We start from the raw sequence: 22,980 nt of genomic DNA on the forward strand, positions 1-22,980 counted from the left end.
GGCGGAAGTTCCTAGCGGGCGTTTCCGGTCTGGCGGGTTAACCCTCGCCGGCCTGGTGTGTGGGGTACGTCTACCTTTCTCGGCGGGGCCGAGGGAGTCCTGGCCTCCCCTCGCGCGGACGTGCCTGCGCCGCTGCGAGAGGCGGGACGGCGCGGGGCTGGCCGAGCCGGGGGAGCGCCTGCTCGTGTGGCCTGAGGGGCGGGCCGGGCGGAAACCCGCGCGGGGGTGGGGTCCGGGCTGCCCCGGCGCGGAGGCGGGGCGGCGGGCAAGAGCCAGGCTTCACGGAGGAGGCGAAGTTTAGGCACGGTCTGGGGATGCACCGAACCTGTGCTTTTTCTCAGATGAGAGAGAGTACCTTTCACTCATTAGGGGTAGGTTCAGTGAAAGGATGAAGTCGCGAAGGCTGTGCAGCGAGGGGACGTTGGTGCACATCCCGGCGCTGAACAATCCCAGGGCCCATTCATTCGCTCGGTGGGCGCCCAGTACACTGCCTTGGTGATGATTAAGATTTACTGGGTTTTGTTTGTGGTTTGCGAACACTATGCGAAGCACTTTATACATTTTTCTCACTTAACTCAAAATAGTCACTTAAGGTAAGTGGTGATGTTCTCATTTTATGGTCTGTGGAGAAACACGTCACTTACTCGAGACCCTTCGTTAGGAGGTGGTGTATCTGAGATTGGAACTCAGTCTGGTGGAGCCCAGGGCCTATGCTTCTAACAGGAGTGTTACGTGCCTCCCACATGAGGCTGAAAGGGGAGGCAGAGTGCATTTGGAAGGACCACTTGTGCACAGCACACAAAGGGCGTGAGCACCAGGGACCTGTCAAAGGCAAGCCCTGGCTGAAGACCGAGAGGCTGCCTCTGGCCTGGGTGGCCTGAGGAGGAGATTCTGGGATGGCCCAAGAGAAATGAACTGGGCATTAATAAGCTTGGGTTCAGCTGTCAGTTAGAGCCCAACAGAGGCTTAAGTGACGAAGGTGGGGCAGGCAGGGTTTGTTCTGGGTTGTGTCTCTGAGGTTCCCTGGGTTTTACCCTCATGGTCACACTAGATAGAAGTGTTTCTCCCTGTTTCTTTTTTATCATCAGGGAGGAAAAGCCTTTTCTAGAAGCCTTTTGAAAACTTTCCTTAACATCTTGTTGACCAGAAGATGGGCCTAGGGCCAAAGTAGCTGGGGCCAAGGAAAGTGGGCACATTTCTACCTGAATTAAGGGGTCTGTTTGCGTGGAGCAGGCTGTGGGGGCAGAGGCTGACTGTGTGTCAGAGGCCAGTTGGAAAGGTTTTCATGGGAGTGACACCCCGTGTCACCTGTCACCCTAAATTATCACCAGATCTGTGGTTCTAAATGTCATATGTATGCTGACAGTTACCAGTGTATACCCAGCCAGCTTCAGCCTCTCTCCTGAAATTTGGACTTGTGGATCGAAATGCCCTCATTCTCCACTTGTACATCTTGTACATCTTGAACATAACATGTACAAGACAACTTTTAATTTTTATCCTTCAGATATACTTCTACGGTCTTCCTGGGTAATTGGAGATTTCCTCATCTCAGGTGTTTGGGCCAAACATCTTGGTGTTTCATCCCACACCTAATTTGTCAGCAAATCCTGTTGACTGTACCTTTGAAAGGTATCTGCAATCTGACTGCTTATCACCTGCTACCACCATCTGGTCCAAGACACTATCGTCCCTAGCTGTGTTATTGCTGGGACCTTCCGGTTGGTTTTCCTGCTTCTACCCTTACACCCTCCTCCCTGCCCCCTAGTCCATTTTCAAAGCAGCAGCCGGAGCAGCCACATGTCAAGTCATATCACTCTGCCCAGACCTTCCAGATGCTCCTAATCTCATTCAGAATAAAAGCCTAAGTCCTGTAGCCCAAAAGTTACCCCACCCCACTCTGTCTTGCCCTCCCCTACTCTGCTTCAGCCCCTCTGGTCTCCTTGCCCTTCCTTGAACACGTCAAGTATGCTTGCACCTTGCAACCTTTGCACTTGCGCCTCCCCCTGCCCAGGATGTATCTGATACCTACTTAGTGCCGGCCCTCACTCCATCCATATCTGTTTTGATGTTACTTTATCAGAGGTGCCTTCCCTGGCTGCCTTTCTTAAAATATCTCCTCCCAACAGTTGCTGCCCTCGTGCTGTGTGTTGTTTCTCTTCCTTATCCCGTGACACAAGCATCATGTCTGTCAACTTCCCTACGGCTTGTGCACCGCTGTAGAGTAGGAGCTTGTTCTTCTTGTCCTCAGCTGTTTGCCCGCTGCCCAGGATTCTCCTGGGTGGGCCTGAGATGCAGACCGTCGTCTCCCCTTGTCAGGTGCACCGCCGGGGACCTGGCTTTCGCGTGTGGCCTTGTTATGCTGTCGTACTACGGGCTGCTGGGGAGGCTTCCTGGGGGGCAAGGGAATATATAGTCTCAGGCCACTGGGTGCTGAGACCATTGTTCCTTCCTGGGGATTTCAAGTAGCCTGCAACTGGGTCTCTGCTGCCACAGACCTCTTGAGGTACAGGCGCGGAAGTCTCAAGTTGCTGTGGGGAGCAGAAGGCGGGTCAGGCTCCATCACACTCTTCCCTTTTGCTACAGCTCTGCCTGCCTCCTCGGGACAAGCTTGGAGACCCAGTGATGGCCCACAGGCAGCTTTTTCCTGGGCCCCAGGTGAGTGGTCTTCGTGGAGACGCCTCAGTGTGGCCTCAGCCCTTTCCTGGCTGGAGTCTCCACGGTTCCCTCTGAGGCACTGGTCTCAGGGTAGTTGGCTCCCTGTCTTCATTGATGTCCTCAACCCTTGGGTTCAAGTCCCTGAAATGCACTCTGGACTGTATCATCTCACCCCTGGACTGGACACAGAGGAAGGCAAGGAATGGGCAGGTAAACACGAGGCAGAATGGTGTCTGCCCCAAAGAGCCTGCTCTTGTGGGGAAGCCAGTCTGGTGCATGTGCTCAGAGGGGTTTTGCCCATCCTGAGCCTAGTGCCTCCCTACCCCCAGGCCCATCCTGGGGTTGCAACAAGATCTTGTCATTCCAGGTCTTGGTTTCCTTCGAGGAAGTGGCCGTGCTCCTTTCCCAAGAGGAGTGGGGCCATCTGGGCCCTGCTCAGAAGAGGCTCTACAGGGATGTGATGCTGGAAACCTATGGGAACCTGGTCTCGCTGGGTGAGGCTCTTCCCAGGAGCTCAGCTCTGGGCTTCCTGCTCCATGAATGGCTCTGGGAACTGGGGCTGGGCTCAAGGCTCAGAGACTTCTCACCCCCTGGGCCCAGACATGGGGCATTTGTGACCCTGGGCCCAGGCAGGCCTGGTCTGGGCCGAGGAGGGGACAGGTGGTGCCAGGGACTCCCCCAAGTTCTTTGTAGGAAGTATGGGAGGAGAACATTATTCATTGAACGCCAAGTATATTCATATCCCCTCAGTTAATCTTCATGCATCTTCGAGGTTGGTGGTAGGATACATAGTTTATAGGTGAACCTGAGGCTGACAAATATCACTTCATTAAGTTCACACAGGCTGTCAGGGCAGATCTGGGATTTGCATCCATTTAGCTTCAGAGCCCTGCTTTATACCTGCCTTATACTTAGTCTGCTGTACATCAACACCTCCTCTACCATGAGTCTTCTGCCATGATGTGTTCAGGCCCCAAGTCTGTCCCTTAACTGTGACCCCCAGAAGAGCTGGGTTTGACTTTTCTTCAGCTGGGACAGAGGCCTACTTCTGTGTCCATGCTTTGGAGACCAGGTGGCAGGCAAGGTCATGACAGCACACAGACGCTGCCCACGGGGCCATCCTGCCCTGGACCTGGATGAGTTGTCAATCTTGCTTTCTTTCTCTGGAGCAGGACTTCAAGGTTCCAAACCTGATGTCATCTCCAAGCTGGAGCAGGGGGAAGAGCCATGGACCCCACACTCACCAAGAATTGAGGGGAGCTGGATTCGGAGACGCAGGCCTGCAGGTGAGTCTGCAGGAACACCCCCACATTCTCGTGCCCCTGCTGGCAGGTGCCACCACTTCACCAGGCCAAATTGCGTCACCACCAGAGCTTTGCTTTCCTTCTCCACCTTCTTTCTCTTCTTTTCTCTTTTTTGCTATTAATGGCCCCTATTCTGTGCCCCTGAATGGGGTCATGTTTATCTTACCCTAGAAGATGCTCTTTCAGTTCCTGAAAAGAGCTCGGGTGTCTCCCTAGCAGCTGCCTCCCTACCCTGGCTGCCTCTCAGTCGTTTCCATGTCACCCAGTCCTCAGGCCTTGCTGGCCAGCTCTGCCTTGGCTGCTGGAGACACCACTTGGAGGGTCCACCTGGAGGCTTGCCATCCTGCCCAGACTCTCACCCCTGCTGTTCACTCAGAGTTCCCAGGCTGATTCTGGGCTTCGGAGAAACGCGTGACTTAGGGCTGCTTCTTGTGTGGCGAAGGATTTGGGCATGTACATAGTAAGCAGAGCAGAGTTCCTGTGCTCTTTGCTGCATGGCAACTAACATTGCCTGGCCTGTTGTGCATTCCTAGCACTGTGCTGGCACGGTGAACTTACACAACCCTCCAGCATCCCTGCAGAGTTGGTGCTCAGGAAAATGAGGCACAGAGAGGTTCAGTTGCTAGCCCAAGGTCACACAGCCAGCTGGGGACAGAGGTGAGTTGGATCTCAGGTGGACTGGCTCCCTACCACACGCCTTTTTTTTTCTTTTTAAAAACAGCTTTTTAAAGGTATATTTAGCATATAATATGCTATGCATATTTTTTAAACTTTTTTAAAAATAAATGTATCTTATTTATTTTTGGCTGCTTCTGGTCTTCATTGCTGCGAGCGGGCTTTCTCTAGTTGCAGCGAACGGGGACTACTCTTCGTCGCAGTGCACAGGCTTCTCGTTGCAGTGGCTTCTCTTGTTGTGGAGCACAGCCTCTAGGTGCACGGGCTTCAGTAGTTGTGGCATGCGGGCTCAGTTGCTCCACAGCATGGGATCTTCCTGGACGAGGGATCGAACCTCTGTCCCCTGCATTGGCAAGCAGATTCTTAACCACTGCGCCACCAAGGAAGTTCCTGCTGTACATTTTTAAATGTACAATTTGGTAACATTTTTGCATATGTATGCACCTGTGAAACTGTCCACTATGGTAGAGATAGCAAACATATTCATTACCCCCAAAAGTTTTCTCATGTCTCTTTGTAATCCCTCCCTCTCACCGCTTCCCACCTCTATCCTGAAGCAATTACTGATCTTCTTACTGTCACTGTAGATTACATTTTCTAGAGTTTTATATAATTGACATCATGGAGCATGTATTTTTTTTTTTTTTTGCCTGGCTTTTCTTGACTCACATAATTATTTTGTAATCCATTCATGTTGTATGTCAATAATTCAGTTCTTTTTTATTTCTGATAAGTATTCTGTTGTATGGATATACCACAATTTGTTTATCCATTCTCTGTTAATGGACATTTAGATTGTTTCCAATTTGTGGTTAATACAAATAAAGCTGCCATGAACACTTGTGTACAAACCTTTGTTTGCTTGGCCATACATTTCCTTTTCTCTTGGAAATACCTAGGAATAAAATGGCTGCATTACGTGGCAGGTGTTTATTTAAACTTTTAGGAAACTGCCGAAGTGCTTTCCAAAGCAGTTGTACTATTTTACATTCCCACCAGCAAGGATGAGAGTTCCATTTCCTCAACTTCCTTGCCAACAGTTGGTGTGGTCAGTCTTTTAATTGTAGCCACTGTGATGGATGTGTAGTGGTATCTTATTTTTAATTCCCCTAATGATTAAAGATGTTGAGCATCTTTTCATGTGCTAGTTTTCCTTCTGGATTTCTTCACTGGTGAATGTCTGCTCAGATCTTTGCCTATTTTTTAATTGTGTTTTTCTTTCCTTATTGTTGATTTTAAAAGAGTTCCTTTCTAAATACAGGAATGTTCTATTTACAGGTCCTTTATCAGATATATACTTTGCATGGATTATTCTCTCACTCTGTGCCTTGTCTTTTTATTCTCTTAACAGTGTCTTTTGAAGAGTAGAAGTTTTAAATTTTGGTGAAGTCCAGTTTGTTAATTTGTTCTTTCATGGATTGTGCTTTTGGTGTCATATCTAAGAAATCTTTGCCTAACCCAGAAGATTTTCTTCTTTGAAAAGAAACTTTTATAATTTAAAATTTTTGGGTGTTGCATTTAAGTTTTGATTCATGTTGAGTTAATTTTTGGTGTGAGGTATGGATCCAAGTTTAATTTTTTACAAGTGAATGTCCAGTTGTTCCAGTACCATTTGTTGAAAAGACTATCCATTCTCCACCTGCACTGCCTTTTTACCTTTGTCAAAAAAATCAGTTGTCCATGGGAGCTGCCTGATGGTCTAGCGGTTAGGATTTGGCACTTTCACTGCTGTGGCCTGGGTTCAATCCCTGGTTGGGGAACTGAGATCCTGCAAGCTGTGTAGCACAACCAAAAAAAAAAAGAGAGAGAGTTGTCCATATACATGTGAGGTTATTTGGAGCTCTCTGTTCTCTTCCGTTGTTCTATTGTCGATCTTTATACTCCGACACCACACTGTTGTGGATGCTTCATTAAAAGTCTGGAATCAGGTAGCATTTGTCCTCCAATTTTGTTCTTCATTTTCAGAGTTGTTTTGGCTATTCTAGATCCTTTGTATTTTCATATGAATTGAAAAATCAGCTTATTGCTATCTGAAAAAAGTCCTGCTAGCATTTTTGTTAAGATTGCATTGAATCCATAGATCAGTTTGAGGGAAATTGACATATATTGTTTTCTAACTCATGAACAAGATGTATGTCTCCATTTATTTGTCTTAATTTCTCAGTAGTAGTTTATACTTTTCTGTGTACAGGCATTTTACGTCTTTTGTCAGATTTATTCCTAAGTATTTCATATATTTTTTATACATTTATTTTATTGAAGTATAGTTGATTTACAAAGTTGTGTTAATTTCTGCTGTACCGTTTTATATATATATATATTCTTTTTTAAAATTTATTTATTTTATTTATTTATTTTTGGCTGCATGGGTCTTTGTTGCTACGTGTGGGCTTTCTCTAGTTGTGACGAGCAGGGTCTACTCTTCGTTGCGGTGTGTGGGCTTCTCACTGGGATGGCTTCTCTTGTTGCGGAGCACAGGCTTTAGGCGTACGGGCTTCAGCAGTTGTGGCACACGGGCTCAGTAGTTGTGGCTCACGAGATCTGGAGCGCAGGCTCAGTAGTTGTGGCGTACGGGCTTTGTTGCTCTGCGGCATGTGGGATCTTCCCAGACCAGGGCTCAAACCCGTGTCCCCTGCCTTGGCAGGCAGATTCTTTTTTTTTTTCTTTATAAGTGGTGGTAGGAGTTTATTTATTTATTTATTTTTGCTGTGTTGGGTCTTCGTTTCTGTGCGAGGGCTTTCTCTAGTTGTGGCAAGCAGGGGCCACTCTTCATCGTGGTGTGCGGGCCTCTCACTATTGCAGCCTTTCTTGTTGCAGAGCACAGGCTCCAGACGCACAGGCTCAGTAGTTGTGGCTCACGGGCCTAGTTGTTCCGCGGCATGTGGGATCCTCCCAGACCAGGGCTTGAACCCATGTCACCTGCATTAACAGGCAGATTCTCAACCACTGTGCTACCAGGGAAGCCCCGGCAGGCAGATTCTTAACCGCTGCACCACCAAGGAGGTCCCGGAGACGTTGCTTCTTGACTCATAGGTCACTCTGTTCTGTGGTCTCTTTTTTTGTCACATTCTTCATTCTGTTTCCTACCTGGTGAAATAGCACCTCTTGACAAGGATCATCTTTTTAGACTCTGGTTCCAGGATGTTGAAGACTCTTAACTCCTTAGATACTCCTGACAGAAGCCACAGGAATTCAGGACCTTTACCATCCGCAACCTGCCCCTTCAGACTGCTCCTAGGTTTCTAGAATGAAGTATTGTTTGCTTTTTACCTTTCAGACTTGAATGGTAAAAATCAGTCCCTTTGAAGTACTGGGCGTAGTTCTGCAAAGACAACTTAGCCCAGTGTTAGATCCCACCCAGTTAATATTTTCAGCTCAGTCTCTCAGTTCTGGCTAAACAGTCTGAAAGTGACAGCTTTAATAATAACCACTGTTTACAAACGAGAGAGTCCATTGTGCTTTCGCAGTCTCTCAAAACTGTGAGAGGCTACCCTCTCACAGTTCTCACCAGGTTGTCCTTCCACTGGTCTTTGTAGCCACATGATTCAGTGCTTTTGGCTGGGTGGTTTTGGTTTTGGTACATTTCCTTTCACTGAGTCTCAGAATTCAGTTGTGTCACAGTTTTTACAAATTTTCAGGTACTTTTATCCATTGGGAACATGTGGTGTGGACTGTTGTACACATTTGGCTTTTTTGCCTTGTGCTATACCTGCTATTTGAATGGGTAGGTTGCTTCTTTGTTTCTATTTTTCTCTGTTTTCCATGATTTACTTCTGTGAAACCAAGTTGTCCACATCAAATAATTTTTCCCATTATGTGTTACTCAGTATACCCTTCATTCATTATATATCATTTGTGATACATTTACTTTTCAACAAATGTTTGAATGCCTGTTATGTATAAGCCACGGAAGATGCCTTTTTTACAGAGTGTGCAGCAGTGACATCAGTGTAGGTGCTGACCGTCCAAGCCTCCACCACTGACTTCCCCATCTCCCTCCTCGCCTTTTTTTTTTTTTTTTTTGATGTGGACCTTTTTTTTTTTAAGTCTTTATTGAAGTTGTTACAATATTGCTTCTGTTTTATGTTTTGGTTTGAGGCATGTGGGATCTGAGCTCCCTGACCAGGGATGGAACCCTCACCCCCTGCATTGGAAGGTGAAGTCCTAACCACTGGACCACCAGGGAAGTCCTCCCTCCTCACCTTCTGAGGGCGCCTCTCCCTCAGGTCACACCTCGAGGTTCCTGCTCCATCTGTGCCTGGTTAGCCCATCTGAAATGGAGGCATTTCACCTTGGGTTTCTTCCCTCCCTCCTTCCTTCCCTCCTTCCTTCCCACACCAGCTTTCATTGCTCTGAGAGCATGCTTCTCTCTCCTCGCCTTCTCTTTTCTCTTCCCAGTAAGGTCATTTTTGGTTTTGCATTCTGAAAATCCAAATCCTCCTAGGAGATAATTGTTTCATATAAATGTTTCTATTTATGCTCTAAGTATTTCCCATAGTAAAACATGAGTAACTCTTTTTTTTTTTTTTCAGGTTATGTCTCTAGGAAGGAAAAAAAAGAATTGACTCCAAAGCAGGAAATTTCTGAAGAAATGGAATCCCAGAGAACAAAATTAGAAGAGCTTGTAAGGAATATTTCCAAGGAATCTGATTTTGAAGAGATGACTAAAACTGAGGGAAAGCTAAATAATTGCTGGGGGAAATATGCAGTGGAGGGACTTAAGAAGGATTTCCCCCAGAAGAGTAATTTCAGGCCAGTGACAGTGACACATGTGAAAACCCCCTTGGGGGAAAGAGGTCTGAAATTCAGTGCAGCTGAGGTAAACTGCGCTGCAGATGCAAGTTCTGTCAGAAACTGCAGACTGTCTTCAGGGAAAAGTCTCCACCAGTGTGTGTCATGTGTAGAAAATTTCCAAACGAGTAAGGACCTCACTAACCTCCAAAGTTTCTGTGTAGGAGAACAAGCCTGTCAGGCAGATGTGTTTGTGAAAGTGCCTGGGCAGAGTTCAGTTTTCAGTGAGAACCAGAGGATTAACAGTCCAGAAAAAGCCTTTGAAAAGTGTGCTGTGTGTGGAATAGCTTTTGGTCAGAGCAGAGCTCTCATTAAGCACCTGGGAATTCACAGTGGAGAGAAGCCCTGCGGGTGTGAGGAAGGTGGCAGAGCTTCCCATGCCCGTCCCTATGCCATGCAGCACTGTAACACTTACACTGGAGAAAGACCCTGTGAGGCTAACGAATGTGAGAAAGCTCTTAGCACATGTCCGTCTTACATTCAGCATTGTCAAGTTCACACTGGGGTGAAGCCCCATGAGTGCAGTCAGTGTGGAAAAGCCTTTAGTCATAGCTCTAACCTGATCCATCATCAGAGAGTGCATAGTGCAGAGAAGCCATACATGTGTGTGGAGTGTGGGAAAGCCTTCCGGAGACAGTCACACCTCACTCAGCATAAGAGAACCCATTCTGGAGAGAAACCCCATGACTGTGCTGAGTGCGGCAAAGCCTTCAGCGCACGCTTGTCTCTCATTCAACATCAGAAAACTCACACAGGAGAAAAGCCCTATGAGTGTAACGAATGTGGAAAATTCTTTAGCCTGAACCGAACCCTTATTGTTCATCAGAGAATCCACACTGGAGAGAAACCCTATAGGTGTAATGAATGTGGAAAATCCTTCAGTCAGCACTCACAAGTTATTCAACATAAGAGGGTTCACACTGGAGAGAAGCCTTATATCTGCAATGAGTGTGGGAAATCCTTCAGTGCTCGCCTGTCCCTCATCCAGCATCAGAGAATTCACACTGGAGAGAAACCTTATGGGTGTAATGAGTGTGGGAAAACCTTCAGTCAAAAGGGACACCTTACTCAGCATCAGCGAATTCACACTGGAGAGAAGCCCTATGAGTGTAATGAGTGTGGAAAAACTTTCAGCCAGAGTTTTAATCTCATTCACCATCAAAGGACACACAATGGCGAGAGGCCCTATGAATGTAACGAGTGTGACAAAGCCTTCAGTGTTCTCTCCTCCCTTGTCCAGCATCAGAGAGTGCACAACGGAGAGAAGCCCTACGAGTGCCACAGCTGTGGGAAGGCCTTTAGTCAGGGCTCACACCTAATCCAGCACCAGAGGAGTCACACTGGAGAGAAGCCCTATGAGTGTAGCGAGTGTGGGAAAACCTTTGGACAGATATCCACCCTAATTAAGCATGAGAGGACACACAATGGGGAGAAGCCCTATGAGTGCGGCGACTGTGGGAAAGCTTTCAGCCAGAGCGCACACCTCATCCGCCATCGAAGAATTCACACTGGGGAGAGCCCTTACACATGTAGTGACTGTGGGAAGGCCTTCAACGTCCGCTCCTCCCTCATTCAGCATCTCAGGGTTCACACCGGCGAGAAGCCTTATGAGTGCAGTGAGTGTGGCAAGGCCTTCAGCCAGCATTCACAGTTTATTCAGCATCAGAGGGTTCACACTGGAGAGAAACCCTACACGTGCAGTGAATGTGAGAAATCATTCAGTGCACGCTTGTCCCTTATCCAACACCAGAGAATTCACACTGGAGAGAAGCCCTATAAATGCACTGAATGTCAAAAATCCTTCCGACAAAGCTCTCACCTCATTCGACATCAGAGAATCCACAGTGGAGAGCGACCTTACATGTGTAGTAGATGTGGGAAAACTTACAACCAGAGAATATCTCTTATTAGTCATGAGAAAGTTCACAGACTCCACGGTGGAGAGCAAACCTGTCGGCGTGACGAGTGTGGGGAGCTCTTTGGCGCACAGGCAGCGTTCATGCAGCACCGGAAGGTTCATAGTGGAGAGTGACTCACTCTGTCTGATACATTCTTCACAGTTTTACAGCAGGAGAGTTCTACTGATAAGAAAGCTCACTTTATGACTTTCCTTTTGGAAATTCAGCTCTTAAGGAATTAAACTATCTCCCAATGTGCTGCTCACTGAAGGCAGGCTGCTGAATTATGTGGTAAATGTTCCAAGGTAACATGCCTTCCCTCAGACCCAGAGGATGGCTCTCTGCTTGAGTGTTTTAAGTGAATGCAACTTAAATATACTTTCCTAGATCATGTTTTTATAGCACCAGACCTTAGTGTACAGTTAGGTGTTTCATTTGGCCCCTGTCTTTCTTTTCTTTCCTCTTCATCATCTATTTCAGCTTCAGGAAAAGTAACTGAGATCCTTGAACTTTCGAGTGTGATTGGGTTGGGGTTTTCTTATTTGTTTGTTTGTAGGGCCTTTTCAAAATGTTTTTGTTCTATTTTGAGGGATATGATACCTTTAACTTCAAAGGGGTTGTCCCTTTTCAGCATCCGGTAATCCACAGAGGTGAGAAGGCATATGAGTATAAGTAGAGTTTGTTAAGGAATGAGGTGAGGCTTGTGTGTAGATTCAAACTGTTGAGATGGTGCTAGGAAGTCAGGTGACTCATGTAAACTGGGGTTTCCTACAGGGTAATTTGAAAACAAAAAAACCCGTGAATTGGAGGGGTGGGATAGGCATAAAGTAGACACAGGCTCGCGTGGGACCTGGGACACAGCTTACAGATTCTGTTGGTATATTCTAGATCCACTTCTGAGGGAGAGAAGGTGAGTGGTTGGAGCTGTTCCCTTTCACTGGGCGGCCTCGCACCGAGCAGACTCTGGTGAGGAGGGCAGGTCCTCCTGCTGCCAGAGGACAGGATTCCAGGTGAGGCAGGGACACGGCATTAAGCACCTTTTCGTGGGTGGGTTATCGTGCAGGCTGTTTGTCAGCCTTGGACCCCTGTCTGCATGCTGTAAACATGCTTTTGTCCCTCCTGGGAGCTGTATTAGTCAGTGGTGTCTCAGTGCCCGTGGTCCTCCCACCTGATGCTTGAGGAGATGCTTGATGCTTGCTAAACATCCTGGGAGCTGATTTCCTGAGCACAGTCTTCAGAGTGGCTGCCCCTGGTTCATCACGTGTGGTTTGCTGCAGTGTCCTCAGAACCCCATTCTCCAGAAGTTTCTATGGCACTTCCTTCTGTTTTTGTGGAGGAAAGAGTAGCATCAAAGTGGGCTGAAAAAGGGTTATAAATATGAGAGATTCAGCAGAAGGAGTCTGTGAGAGACAGTTCTAGAAACAAATCTGGCAATTGAAAGTGGCTGTTGAGAGTCTGATGAGAAGCTGGTACCGTGTGTGAACCCTTGAGAAGGGGCTAACAGGATCTGGCACGGGCTGCAGTGGGACGGCGCTTTATGAATAAGGCAGGGTAAGAATGGAGTGAAAGAGGAGCAGTGAATTGCTTAATAGCTGGACATTCTATTCCTTTATAGTATCCTTTTCAATAACAAGTTTATTCCTATTTTCCTGCTTTATTAAAGAAACTTTCTCTTAGAAGTTCACTGACCTTTTTTCCTTATGTTGACTTGACCTATGGCTCAGGCCTTATTTTCCAGGCTCTTGTCTATATAGCAGTAGTATTGGTCTTTACTTGTTTTAGAATTTTGAGGAGCTGATTGAAAAATCTGCCTCTTAATGATACTTCTCCTAAGCACACTTCACCACAAATAGCTTTGACATTTTTTAAAACTGGAATTAATGCACTGTGATAATAATGGTCATCATGTGCTAGACAAAAACTCTGACTGAGTCAACAAACCTTTACCCTTCACCTTAGTGTGTGCGAGGCACTGTGATGGATGCTTCTCCTGGGTTTGCTCATTTGATCCTCACATCACCTCGGTGAAGTAGGTACTTTTATTAGCCCTGTTTCACAATGAGACTGAGGCACAGAGAGGCTGCTTGGGGGCGGCTCTGGTACCACATGGCTCTGCCGCCCACAGTCGTGGATCCCCCACTGGGCACCTGCCCCAGGCCCACACCCGCTGCACCCCCAGCACCCCAGGCAGGGAGCTTGCAGTCCTGAGGCTGACCCATCTGACTAATTCTGGCCCATTGAAGTTGTATGTTTCACTTAATGTGGTTTGGTGGCTAGGTCTTGTAGATGTGTTATCAATGAAGGAAAATGGGAAGATGGTCCAAAGTTGGGAGCCTCTGGCTTGTGACTTTACTAATCATTGCCCGATTGCCATGTTCCAAAAAGAGAGGGCATGTCTGTCTTTTCCTGAGGTGACTGGACACCTTCATCTCCTGAGCTGTGACAGAAGCTCCTCCCATGGCTCTCCTGGCTTCAGTCTGAGATGGGGCCTTGGAGCTTTTTATCCAGTTACACCTTCTGCTGTAGAGAAAGGACTTCTGGAAGGAAGGAAAAGAAGTTCCCTGTTCTTGCTCCAAGGATCTCCTTGGCGTCCTTGCAAGAGACACAAGGACTCGGAGGCTGTGGCAGTGTCTTCCTTGCAGCCATACAATTAGAATGCCAAATCGGGAGGAAATATGTGGGGTTTTTTCCTTTATACATTCATCTTTACATATGGTGGACAGTTTACTTAATTGAGAACCTCAGCTTTTATTCTAATTCTCTGTTTTAGGTTGTGTGGCTAAAACGTCTTTATGAGTAATTTCTGCAGTGAGTTTGGATTATGTCTTAGTTTTCAGTTAAATGTTTTACCCAAAATGTACTGAATTTTATTTACATAGCTAATGTTGTCCATTTCAGTCATAAATATCCCTGTTAGCCAGTCTTACCTAGCTGGGCGATGGCATTAGTATTGATTGGAGCCAGACTGTCTCCTGACGGTTCGAAGCCTCTCTGTGCTACATGGTGAGGAGCACAGGGCGCCCATCCACCTGGTGCCGCCTGGCGTCTTAAACCCAGCCGATTACCTGCGGTTGAGAAGGGCATTTCGGTTTCCCCAGTTGATGCGAAGAAGCTGTTTCTAAAGGAGTTTTGTGACAGTGCCAGCAGATGTACAACCTTCCAAAATCCCCCCTGTGGCCCGGGCTTTCATCACCTGAAAGGTACTAGAAACAGGGAGATGGACAGTGGCCAGGACAGTTTTGACATTCAGGAGGTTGAGCTCTGGTCAGCAGACATCGTACCGTCTGTCTAGCGCTCATCCCGAAGATGCCCCTATTCCTGCTGCTCTATTTGGTCGGGCTCAATACCCTCACACGGGGAAGAATAAGGATATTTTCAGGTCCCCCTGGAGCCGCTGTTCTGGTGAGGTGACAGGTGTTCTCTCTCACCTACCTGCTGCACAGCAGGCGGGTGGAGTCTCCTGCCTTAGATCTCCGTGTATTGGTAGTTCTTGCCACAGGCTGTGTGGGATTATGACTGGAAGGAACTCAGGGCAGTTAATACTTGGAGGAAGACATTGTTTACTACTCATTGAACTAGTAGAGTTGGTTGCAGTTTGGATGATCTGCTCCCCATGAAACACTTTTGTAGCCTAACCGGACTTGGGAGCCGGACATTGGCAGTAGGTGGGGTTGGTGTGGGGGTGTTGAGAAGGGCCCCTACCTTCAAGCTTGTGCGGCAGGAGCTGCCCAAGGACTCAGCCTTCCTGGCAGACAGCCGTCACTATGAGGGTGTGGGTCATGGGGCCCAGCCAGGACCTGCTCCCTGTGTGGGTGTCAGGAGTGTCATATTTGTAAATCCAGAGTTGTTTTGTTAGTTCTGGTGTCTGCCTATTGCCAGAACATGGGATTATTAGGTAAAATTCCCAGAGACTTCGGGTGGCCTTTGCTGTCAGGAGAAAGGACGCCCCAGACAGTGGGGGCAGGTGCTGAGGGGTCACAGGCGCCCTTCACTTTTCTTGTGTCTGCCTGTCTTATGGTATTTCCACTGATGCCTTGGTGTGGTGGACTCCTGAGGATGACCCATGTCCTTGACCTCCACCACTAGCTCTTGAACCACAACTGAAGATGTGAATCATAAGGGGACCAAGATCTGCTCTTTCTGCTGTAAATGATGGTCTGCCCATAAGTGCCTGTTAATGTGTTGTGTGTTCCCCTGCCAATCCTACTGGTTTATCATGTGTAGTTGACATTTCTTCTTTCCCCACTAATTTAGGTTTTACTTGAGTTTCATGCGTTTATTCACAAGCGTTGAAAGGTAGCGGGTGGATTCCATTATTGCTTATGTTCATGCAAGAGTGGGTAGCAAGTGACTCAAGCTGCTGCCTTGAGTCTGAGGACCTGAGTTTCCAGGCAGCGGGACTGCACTGGGATGTTTTCACTTTAACACTGCATACGTGCAGCATCTTCTGTGTATCTGAAGATGGGACCAGAAGAAAACTGCAGGATGGAAGTTTGAGGGGTTAGTTGTGGGCACTAGGGCTCCTAGTTGTAAGTAACAGACACCTACTTAAGATAACCTGAGCAAAGAAGGGAGCACCATCTGTCAGGATCCAGGGGGGTCTTACGGGGCCCCAGGTGAGGAAACAGCTGCAGTCAGGAACTGGAAAGGTTTCTGGATTTCCCACCCCTGGATTGTATCCTGGTTTCCCTGCAGACCTGCCTTCTCAGTTTAATAGTGCACTGGGCTGAAAAACTGGCTGCCACCACAGTTACTGGGTTCACATCTGCTTCTTCCAAGAGACCTGCCAGAATAAGGCTGGGAACTTAGTATTTTAATTCATATTCTAAGGAGAGGATGCTGTCCAGTCTCTGGTCTGGTGTCCATTCACGTACCCATAAACCTGTGGGACTCCAATGAATGTGGCCATGGGTGCAGAGTTTGGGGAATGGACTCTGGCCCACCTGGGTTGGATGTCAACACCTGACCAGTTGGCTGTGTCCAGAGGGGCAGGATGGCTGCTGGGGCTACTGTATTTGTTGAGTGGACAAGAGCAGATCCTTGAATAGGGCGTGGGGGCATTAGAAGGCCATGTAGGTAGCGACCTAGGAAGGGATAGCTGGAGGACAGGAGGGCCTTGTGAATGGGAAAGGGGCTGGAAAGGAACCTACTGCTCTTAGCAGAACTTATGAGCCCCCAACCAGCACCAGGCTCTATGGGAGAAATAGGCACCAGAACTGGCCTGGGCAAGTCCTGCCCCGACCTTAGCAACCTGCTCTGGGGACTCAGATAGTCCTAGCAGCATCGGCTTTGGGCTTGGCCACATCTCCAGGTGTTGGAGCATCGTGCCAGGTGTGGCCTGGTCTGGACAGAGGGTTAGAGTGAGTGCAGGGGGTGGGGGGACAGGGGTAGGTCTGGGATGGTGCACAAAGATGCTGACACAAGGGCATCTGGACTGAGGTTCCAAGTCCCTAAAATGTGGGCTTGGGGTGGGGGGGCATCTCAGCTGCTCCTGAGTCTGTGAGCTCTACAGAAGAGCTAGGGTTCAGCAGTTGTGTTCCAGGCCTGACTCCTGGAGACATTCCTTCAGCAGTGGGCAGAAGTGCTGGCAGATGCCCTGTCCCTAGCATGGGGGCTGCACCACGTGGTCTAGCACCCCTGTGTCCAGCCTCCAGGATTTCCTGCCTCCGCCACCAGCCTCTGCTACAAAACCTGCTAAAGCTTCTCCACTGCTCAAGGTGTTCCCACAGCCGACCTGCATGAAGAGATGGGCAAAGCTCATTAGCAATCGCGGGCCTGCAAAATGATGTCACTGTGAGGCGCCGCATTACACTCGCCAGATTAGCAAAAATTAAAAGTTTGATGACGACAAGTGTTGCAAAAAATGTAGAGCAACAGTTACTCTCACACGCTGTTGATAGGAATGAAGCTGGAACAACACACTGGAAAATACTCCGGCACTGTTAATAAAGATGCAAATAGCTCACAACCCAATTCCACTCCTACACATACACACAGCAGAGACTTGCGTGAAAACCAGGAGATGTGTCCCAAAATGTTCATAGCAGCTGTGTTTGTAATAGCAATACCTGCTAACAATCTAATGTAGGTGGAAAGACAAAAGGTTTTATTCATACATACAATGGAAAACTTTATCAGAATGAATTACCCTCAGCTACCCGCCTCAACATTCTTGAGCTGTCACCTTGCAGTGGAATGTGGGTTTTCCTAAATACACGCCAATTTTGATTGCTTCTAGCAACTGAACCCCAGCGTACTCAGGGGATGAGTGCAGTGTGACCTGAGAGGGAATGCCTCATAGCAAAGGATGGCAAGACTTTGTCAGTTTGCTATCAACAGAAACCTGGGTAATGTAAATGGGAATAGATTCTAGGGCTGTTAGACTAGAGGAGAGAATGTACTGAATTTGTTACATGGCAGATGGCTAATTCAGGGAGCTATCTCAGCAGTGACTGGCTGATGGAAGTCTGTATGCGGTGTGGCCTGCATTGATGAGGCTGGTATGTCAGATCTGCCTGAATTCACAGTGCAGGACAGTCAGAGGCTCGGGCGATGGGAATGCTGGAGTGGATGCTGTGGGACCTGCCCACCCACCCCTGCCTGTGTCCTCCAGGAGAGTCTAGAGACACTTCTTTCACCCAGGCTTTGAGAAATGCGTTGGTGATGGGCGTGCCAGCATCCATGAAAGACTACAGTGGCTATTTTCTATAGGCTGGGAATGATGGTAAGAGGGGCTGTCATGAAAATGGTTTCCATGCTCAGTGGGGGTGGTCAAATAGCAGACAGTAGCATGTAACCCTTTCAAAGACAGGGCAGTCATGTCACTGTAACAGGCCCAGGGCAAGAGTAGTAATAGAATTGTTTGACCACATGTTTTGGCCCTGGATAATGGTGATGGTGACTGAAATAAGTAGGCAGCCTACTAAAGGTTATATCAATACTAGTGAAAAAAACATTAAATCTGGTGAAAAGACACCTGAACCTCATGAAAGAAGAAGAGGCAAGCTTTCCCTTGGGGAAAGACCCTGATACTCTTGCCAAAATTTATACTATGTTTTATTCTCTCCCCCAAAGGGAATGTGGCCATTTGATGGGGTAACTGTACATTAGAAGACAGGAAATACCCACACTTTTCAAGGATGTGAAAGTAAAAATTAGCTCGGACTCAGAAAGAAAAAATCTGGTAAACTGTTCATCAGGCTAGAATAACAGACACAGATAAAAAAACCAGCTTCAGAGTTAATAGGAAACAATATTTCTCCCAAAGAGATGTGCAGCTACAAAATGCAACATTCTGCCTCTGCTTTCTTGCTTGTGGAGAAACTTTATTCTGTAACATCAGCAAGTGTTGGAAACGACATCAAGAATGAAACACCCCACTCTTGGATCTAAGTCACTGACGCAGAGGAGCAGCCTTGATTTACAGCTGGAATCAGATAATGAGTTTTGGACATCACGTTCCACATCTAAATTTTGTGGTTTCCAAGGAAACAGGAGCTTAGGTCCATTTCACAGTCCAGACCTGAGGATGGCCCACGATGACTCAGCCCTGCCTTGCCTGCCTATCAAGACACTGCTCCACTTAGATTTCACCTAAACTCCACCCCTCCCAAGTCCTGTAACAACTCTGTTTTCCTTTCTTTGGTGAGACACTTGTCGTTCGTGTGTTTGTTGCCCTCACTGTAATGGATCTATAACCCTGACTTTGTCAGAGTATAAGTGGTCTGAGGTTGATTGGGCTATGGCAGGGGTTACTGGACTCTGGCTCTGAATTGATGTTAATTCAAAATCTTGTTCAGCAGCCAGTGTAGGAGCTTAGGGAGTCAACGGGCAAATGAAGTTTTAGCTCAGGACCATCTCATGGTAGGATCGGAGGGACCCAAAAATCACCACATGGTATTTACCCAGATCAAGAATACATAGGAGGGGTACACACACTGACCATGTCAGAATCCTCACGTGAGTCCTCTGGCTCATGGAGCGAGGGCTGTTATGATAGAAATATTTGGATTAGACAGGACAGGAGGTGAGTCCAGCTCCCCCCTTGTATACTGGATTACTCTGAGCAAACTAAACTCTCAGACTGTGCTTGTGGGCAAAATGGGGATAAAAATACCAATCTCTGAAGGAGTATTAGGGGGTTAGGTAGAACCAAGTTTACAGAGTAACCAGTGTGCTGCTCAGAACACAGCAAGGGCAGAGCAAAGCCAGCTCTCTTCCCTGCCACCCTTGTCAGAGCAGCAAGAACTGTAGAAAGAGCATATCGCCTTTGGAGAGGGACAGCCTGGGTAATAATCCTACCTCTACCTCACTGGCCTGTTTTCTCATTTGTAAAAAAGAAGAGGGGGTGGGGTGTGGGGCAACTCGTATTACAGAGAGATTTATGTGTGATAACCCATGGAACGTTGTGGCATCATTTTTCCCAGAGAGCACTCTCTTACCTTAACAGAGAACTAGTATTGTTGATTCATGGGTTCATGTAATCACAAACATATATAATTAGTACCTATTGTGAGTATGGTTCTAGATGCTGGGGACAGAGCCGTGAATGAAACAAAATCCCTGCCCTCATAGAGCATACATTCTAGCATGGGAGAAAGATGGTGAGCAGATAAATGGACGGTGGTGAATGCTCCAACCTTCTGTTTTTCTATGAAGAAAAATAGAGGGGGGAAGGGAGTAGAATAGCTGGGCATGGAACAGAAGAAGTAAGGTATCCTTTCCATCTACTACGGCTGAAGGAACACCTCAGGAAGCTCTCATCTTAGAAGAATACAGCAAGTAGCTGCAGGGCCCGGGTCCCCAAGCCGTGCATGCTGCGTGCCCTGTGATGGGCACAGTTGTTTCCCCCTCAACACTGCGGGCCTGCTTGAGGGTGAGGACTGGTCTTTATTTGCTTCCATACCCTAAGCATTTCATGTAGACCAGTGGTCACTGCGTGTTTCAAACACTGGCCAACCATGGAGAAATCTCAAGTCACTCGTTCCCCACCTCTTACTTCCAACTGCACACCCTTGGGAAGAAGTTAGGGGATCAGATTTCTGGGTTTGGGATCACAGGCTTTGATCTAGTGCACCCAGGCTCCAAGGACTGACAGCTCCCCTAGGTCCCGGGAGCTAAGGGAGAACAGGGCAGTGGGAGGGAGTGCAGGCTGCCCAGAACCCACCTCTAGCAGATCCTCCCTGAGGCAGCAGACCTGCCAGTCTTCTGCATGGCATTTATTGTGAGAAAAACTAGAGAACCAGGCTACGGCAGCCCTGAGACCCAGGAAGCAGCAGAGAATCAACGTGGAAGCTGGGAGCCCCACGGAGCTTCCATTCAACCCACGCGTTCATTCTCACACCTCCAGATGCTTGGCCCGTAAAGCCCTGGGGAAGGTGGGAGAGGGGCCGGAGCCAGGCTGTCTCAGGCGTGCACACGTGTGGGTGGCAAGTGCAGACAGTCTTCTGTGACATCCCGAACCAAAAGAGCCAGGGCCAGTCTAGCAGTGAGGCTGGATAAGGTCAGCAGGAAGGGCGTGGAGGGCAGTGAGTTGAGGGGAGTCCGCACGAGGGCATGAAGCATGGGCCCCAAGGTCTGAGAAAGACAGTGCATGCACCTGCAGTGAGGCTTTGGGGCGGGTACAGGAGGGCTGCTGGGGAGCGGGAGTCTAGTCCTCAAAATGTGGGGCTGCTTGAAGACAGCATGGTGTTGGCCACTGGGAACACTTGAGGCCCCAGGTGTAGAATGGGGTGCCCTGGAGAGGAGCGGTGGGGCTGCTGCTGGCACAGTGAGGGAGCAAACTCTGCGGTGTTAAAGCAGTGAGGGGCCTCCGCAGGATGGAGCCATGGGGAGTGAGTAGTGACCCCCCCGGGGTCGCATCAAGAAGGCTCCAGAGGGCTTCCCTGGTGGTGCAGTGGTTGAGAGTCCGCCTGCCGATGCAGGGGACACGGGTTCGTGCCCCTGTCCGGGAAGATCCCACATGCCGCGGAGCGGCTGGGCCCGTGAGCCATGGCCATTGGGCCTGTGCGTCCGGAGCCTGTGCTCCGCAACGGGAGAGGCCACAACAGTGAGAGGCCCGCGTACCGCAAAAAAAAAAAGAGAGAAGGCTCCAGAGAACACCCCCCAAGGCATCAGTTGGCCACTATTTGGCCTGTTGAAACCACGGTGATGGGCTCCCCCTTTGAAACCGAGAAGGTGACCCTGATGATACCTGAATCGCCTTTATGACCATTCTTCCCATGTCTTGCAGAAAAGTGCACATCATAGCTAAATAGCTCTATGGTTCAGTCCTGCGGGATCTCAGAAGTGTTTCTGCTCATATAATCCCATAATCTCTTTACTGAGTAATAAACTAGCCACATCCGTGGTGTCCTCTTCCAAACGTACTTTCTCATTTTTTGCAATATGGACAGGCTGAGAATTTTCCAAATCTTTACATTCTAGTTCCTTTTTGCTTAACAATGGCTCTTCAATTCACTTCACTCCTCTCACATTTTACTCTAAGAGTCACTCCTTCAACACTTTGCTTATAAATCATCTCAGCTAGGGACTTCCCTGGTGGTCTAGTGGTTAAGACTCCACACTCCCAAAGCAGGGGGCCCAGGTTTGATCCCTGGTCAGGGAACTAGATCCCACATGCCACATCTAAGAGCCCACATATCACTACTAAAGATCCCGTGTGCCGCAACTAAGACCCAGTGCAGCCAAATAAATATTTTTTTTAATCTCCTCAAAAAAAAAAAAATCTCCTCAGCTAAAAATCCAGTTTTATTGCTCAAGTTCTACTTCCCACAAACACAATTCAGCCAAGTTCTTTGCCGCTTTATAACCATGGTCACCTTTCTTCAAATTTCCGATAGCATGTTCCTCTTTTCCATTTGAGGCCTCACCAGAATGGCCTCTACTGTCCATATTTCTACCGACATTCTATACATGATTACTTATGTATTCTCCAAGAAGACGGGACCTCTCTCTACAGCTCTCCTCTTTTCTTTTTCTTTTTCTTTTTTTTTTTTTGCAGTGTTTTATAAGGACTCTAGTTCTGTGTCTTATAAGGACACTAGTTCTGTCAATGGCCACGCCCACATGACCTCATCTAAACCTAATTACCTCCCAGGGGTCCATCCTCCAGATACCATCACTTTGGGAAGTTAGGCTTCAACATATGAATGTATGTTGGGAGGACACAAACATTCAGTCCATAACAACTAGTTTTGATTTCTTCTTCATTTTTTGCTTTTATCTAGTTTTATGTTTTGGTTTTGTTTTTTAGCAATCAACCATTTAACAGAAATTTTCAGGCTTCACTATATAGTTTGTCTTGTGAAAAGCAATTTTGGATAGTTTTTATGGCCCATTCTTATTTTCAGTTTTTTCCCCCTTTTTTTTCTTCTAAATTTATTAAATAACTTCTTCTCAATACATTTCTTAGTGGTCTATTATGTATTACAGTAAAAACACCACCATCTCATGAATTAGTTTAGAATTAAATGATTTTATTGCAAAGTTGATGAAAAACACTACTTTTCAGCCAATCTGAACTGTCACAGAAAAACAAAGGTAGATGTGCTGACACTGAGAGGGACAGCCAGTGGTCCTGAGGTGGTGACTTTCTAACCACCAGCCTACACCCCACCCCTGACCAGAACCTGAGGCCCACTGGAGATGGGGTT

At 47.7% G+C, this 22,980-nt stretch overlaps 1 protein-coding gene across 4 annotated transcripts; it reads left to right on the top strand.

Annotated features, from left to right (window-relative positions):
* Nucleotides 1–8: 8 nt before the first annotated feature.
* Nucleotides 9–13,078, top strand: LOC307175955 (uncharacterized protein). Of its 4 annotated transcripts, XM_079901680.1 has the most exons (7): nt 9–64; nt 1,508–1,632; nt 2,130–2,319; nt 2,587–2,658; nt 3,026–3,152; nt 3,831–3,944; nt 9,170–13,078. In XM_079901680.1, exons 3-7 carry the CDS (start codon nt 2,293–2,295, stop codon nt 11,458–11,460), a joined length of 2,631 nt encoding a protein of 876 aa, XP_079757806.1. In that variant the 5' UTR covers nt 9–64; nt 1,508–1,632; nt 2,130–2,292; the 3' UTR covers nt 11,461–13,078. The 4 variants fall into 4 exon arrangements, with proteins under 4 accessions (XP_079757806.1, XP_079757807.1, XP_079757808.1 ...); XM_079901681.1 differs by lacking the exons at nt 9–64; nt 1,508–1,632 and having other exon boundaries at nt 1,834–2,319; XM_079901682.1 differs by lacking the exons at nt 9–64; nt 1,508–1,632; nt 2,130–2,319; nt 2,587–2,658 and adding an exon at nt 2,711–2,868.
* The last annotated feature ends 9,902 nt before the right edge of the window (nt 13,079–22,980 follow it).

This window comes from Stenella coeruleoalba (genome assembly GCF_951394435.1).
Source record: "Stenella coeruleoalba genome assembly, chromosome: 17".
Classification (NCBI taxonomy): Eukaryota; Metazoa; Chordata; class Mammalia; order Artiodactyla; family Delphinidae; genus Stenella; species Stenella coeruleoalba.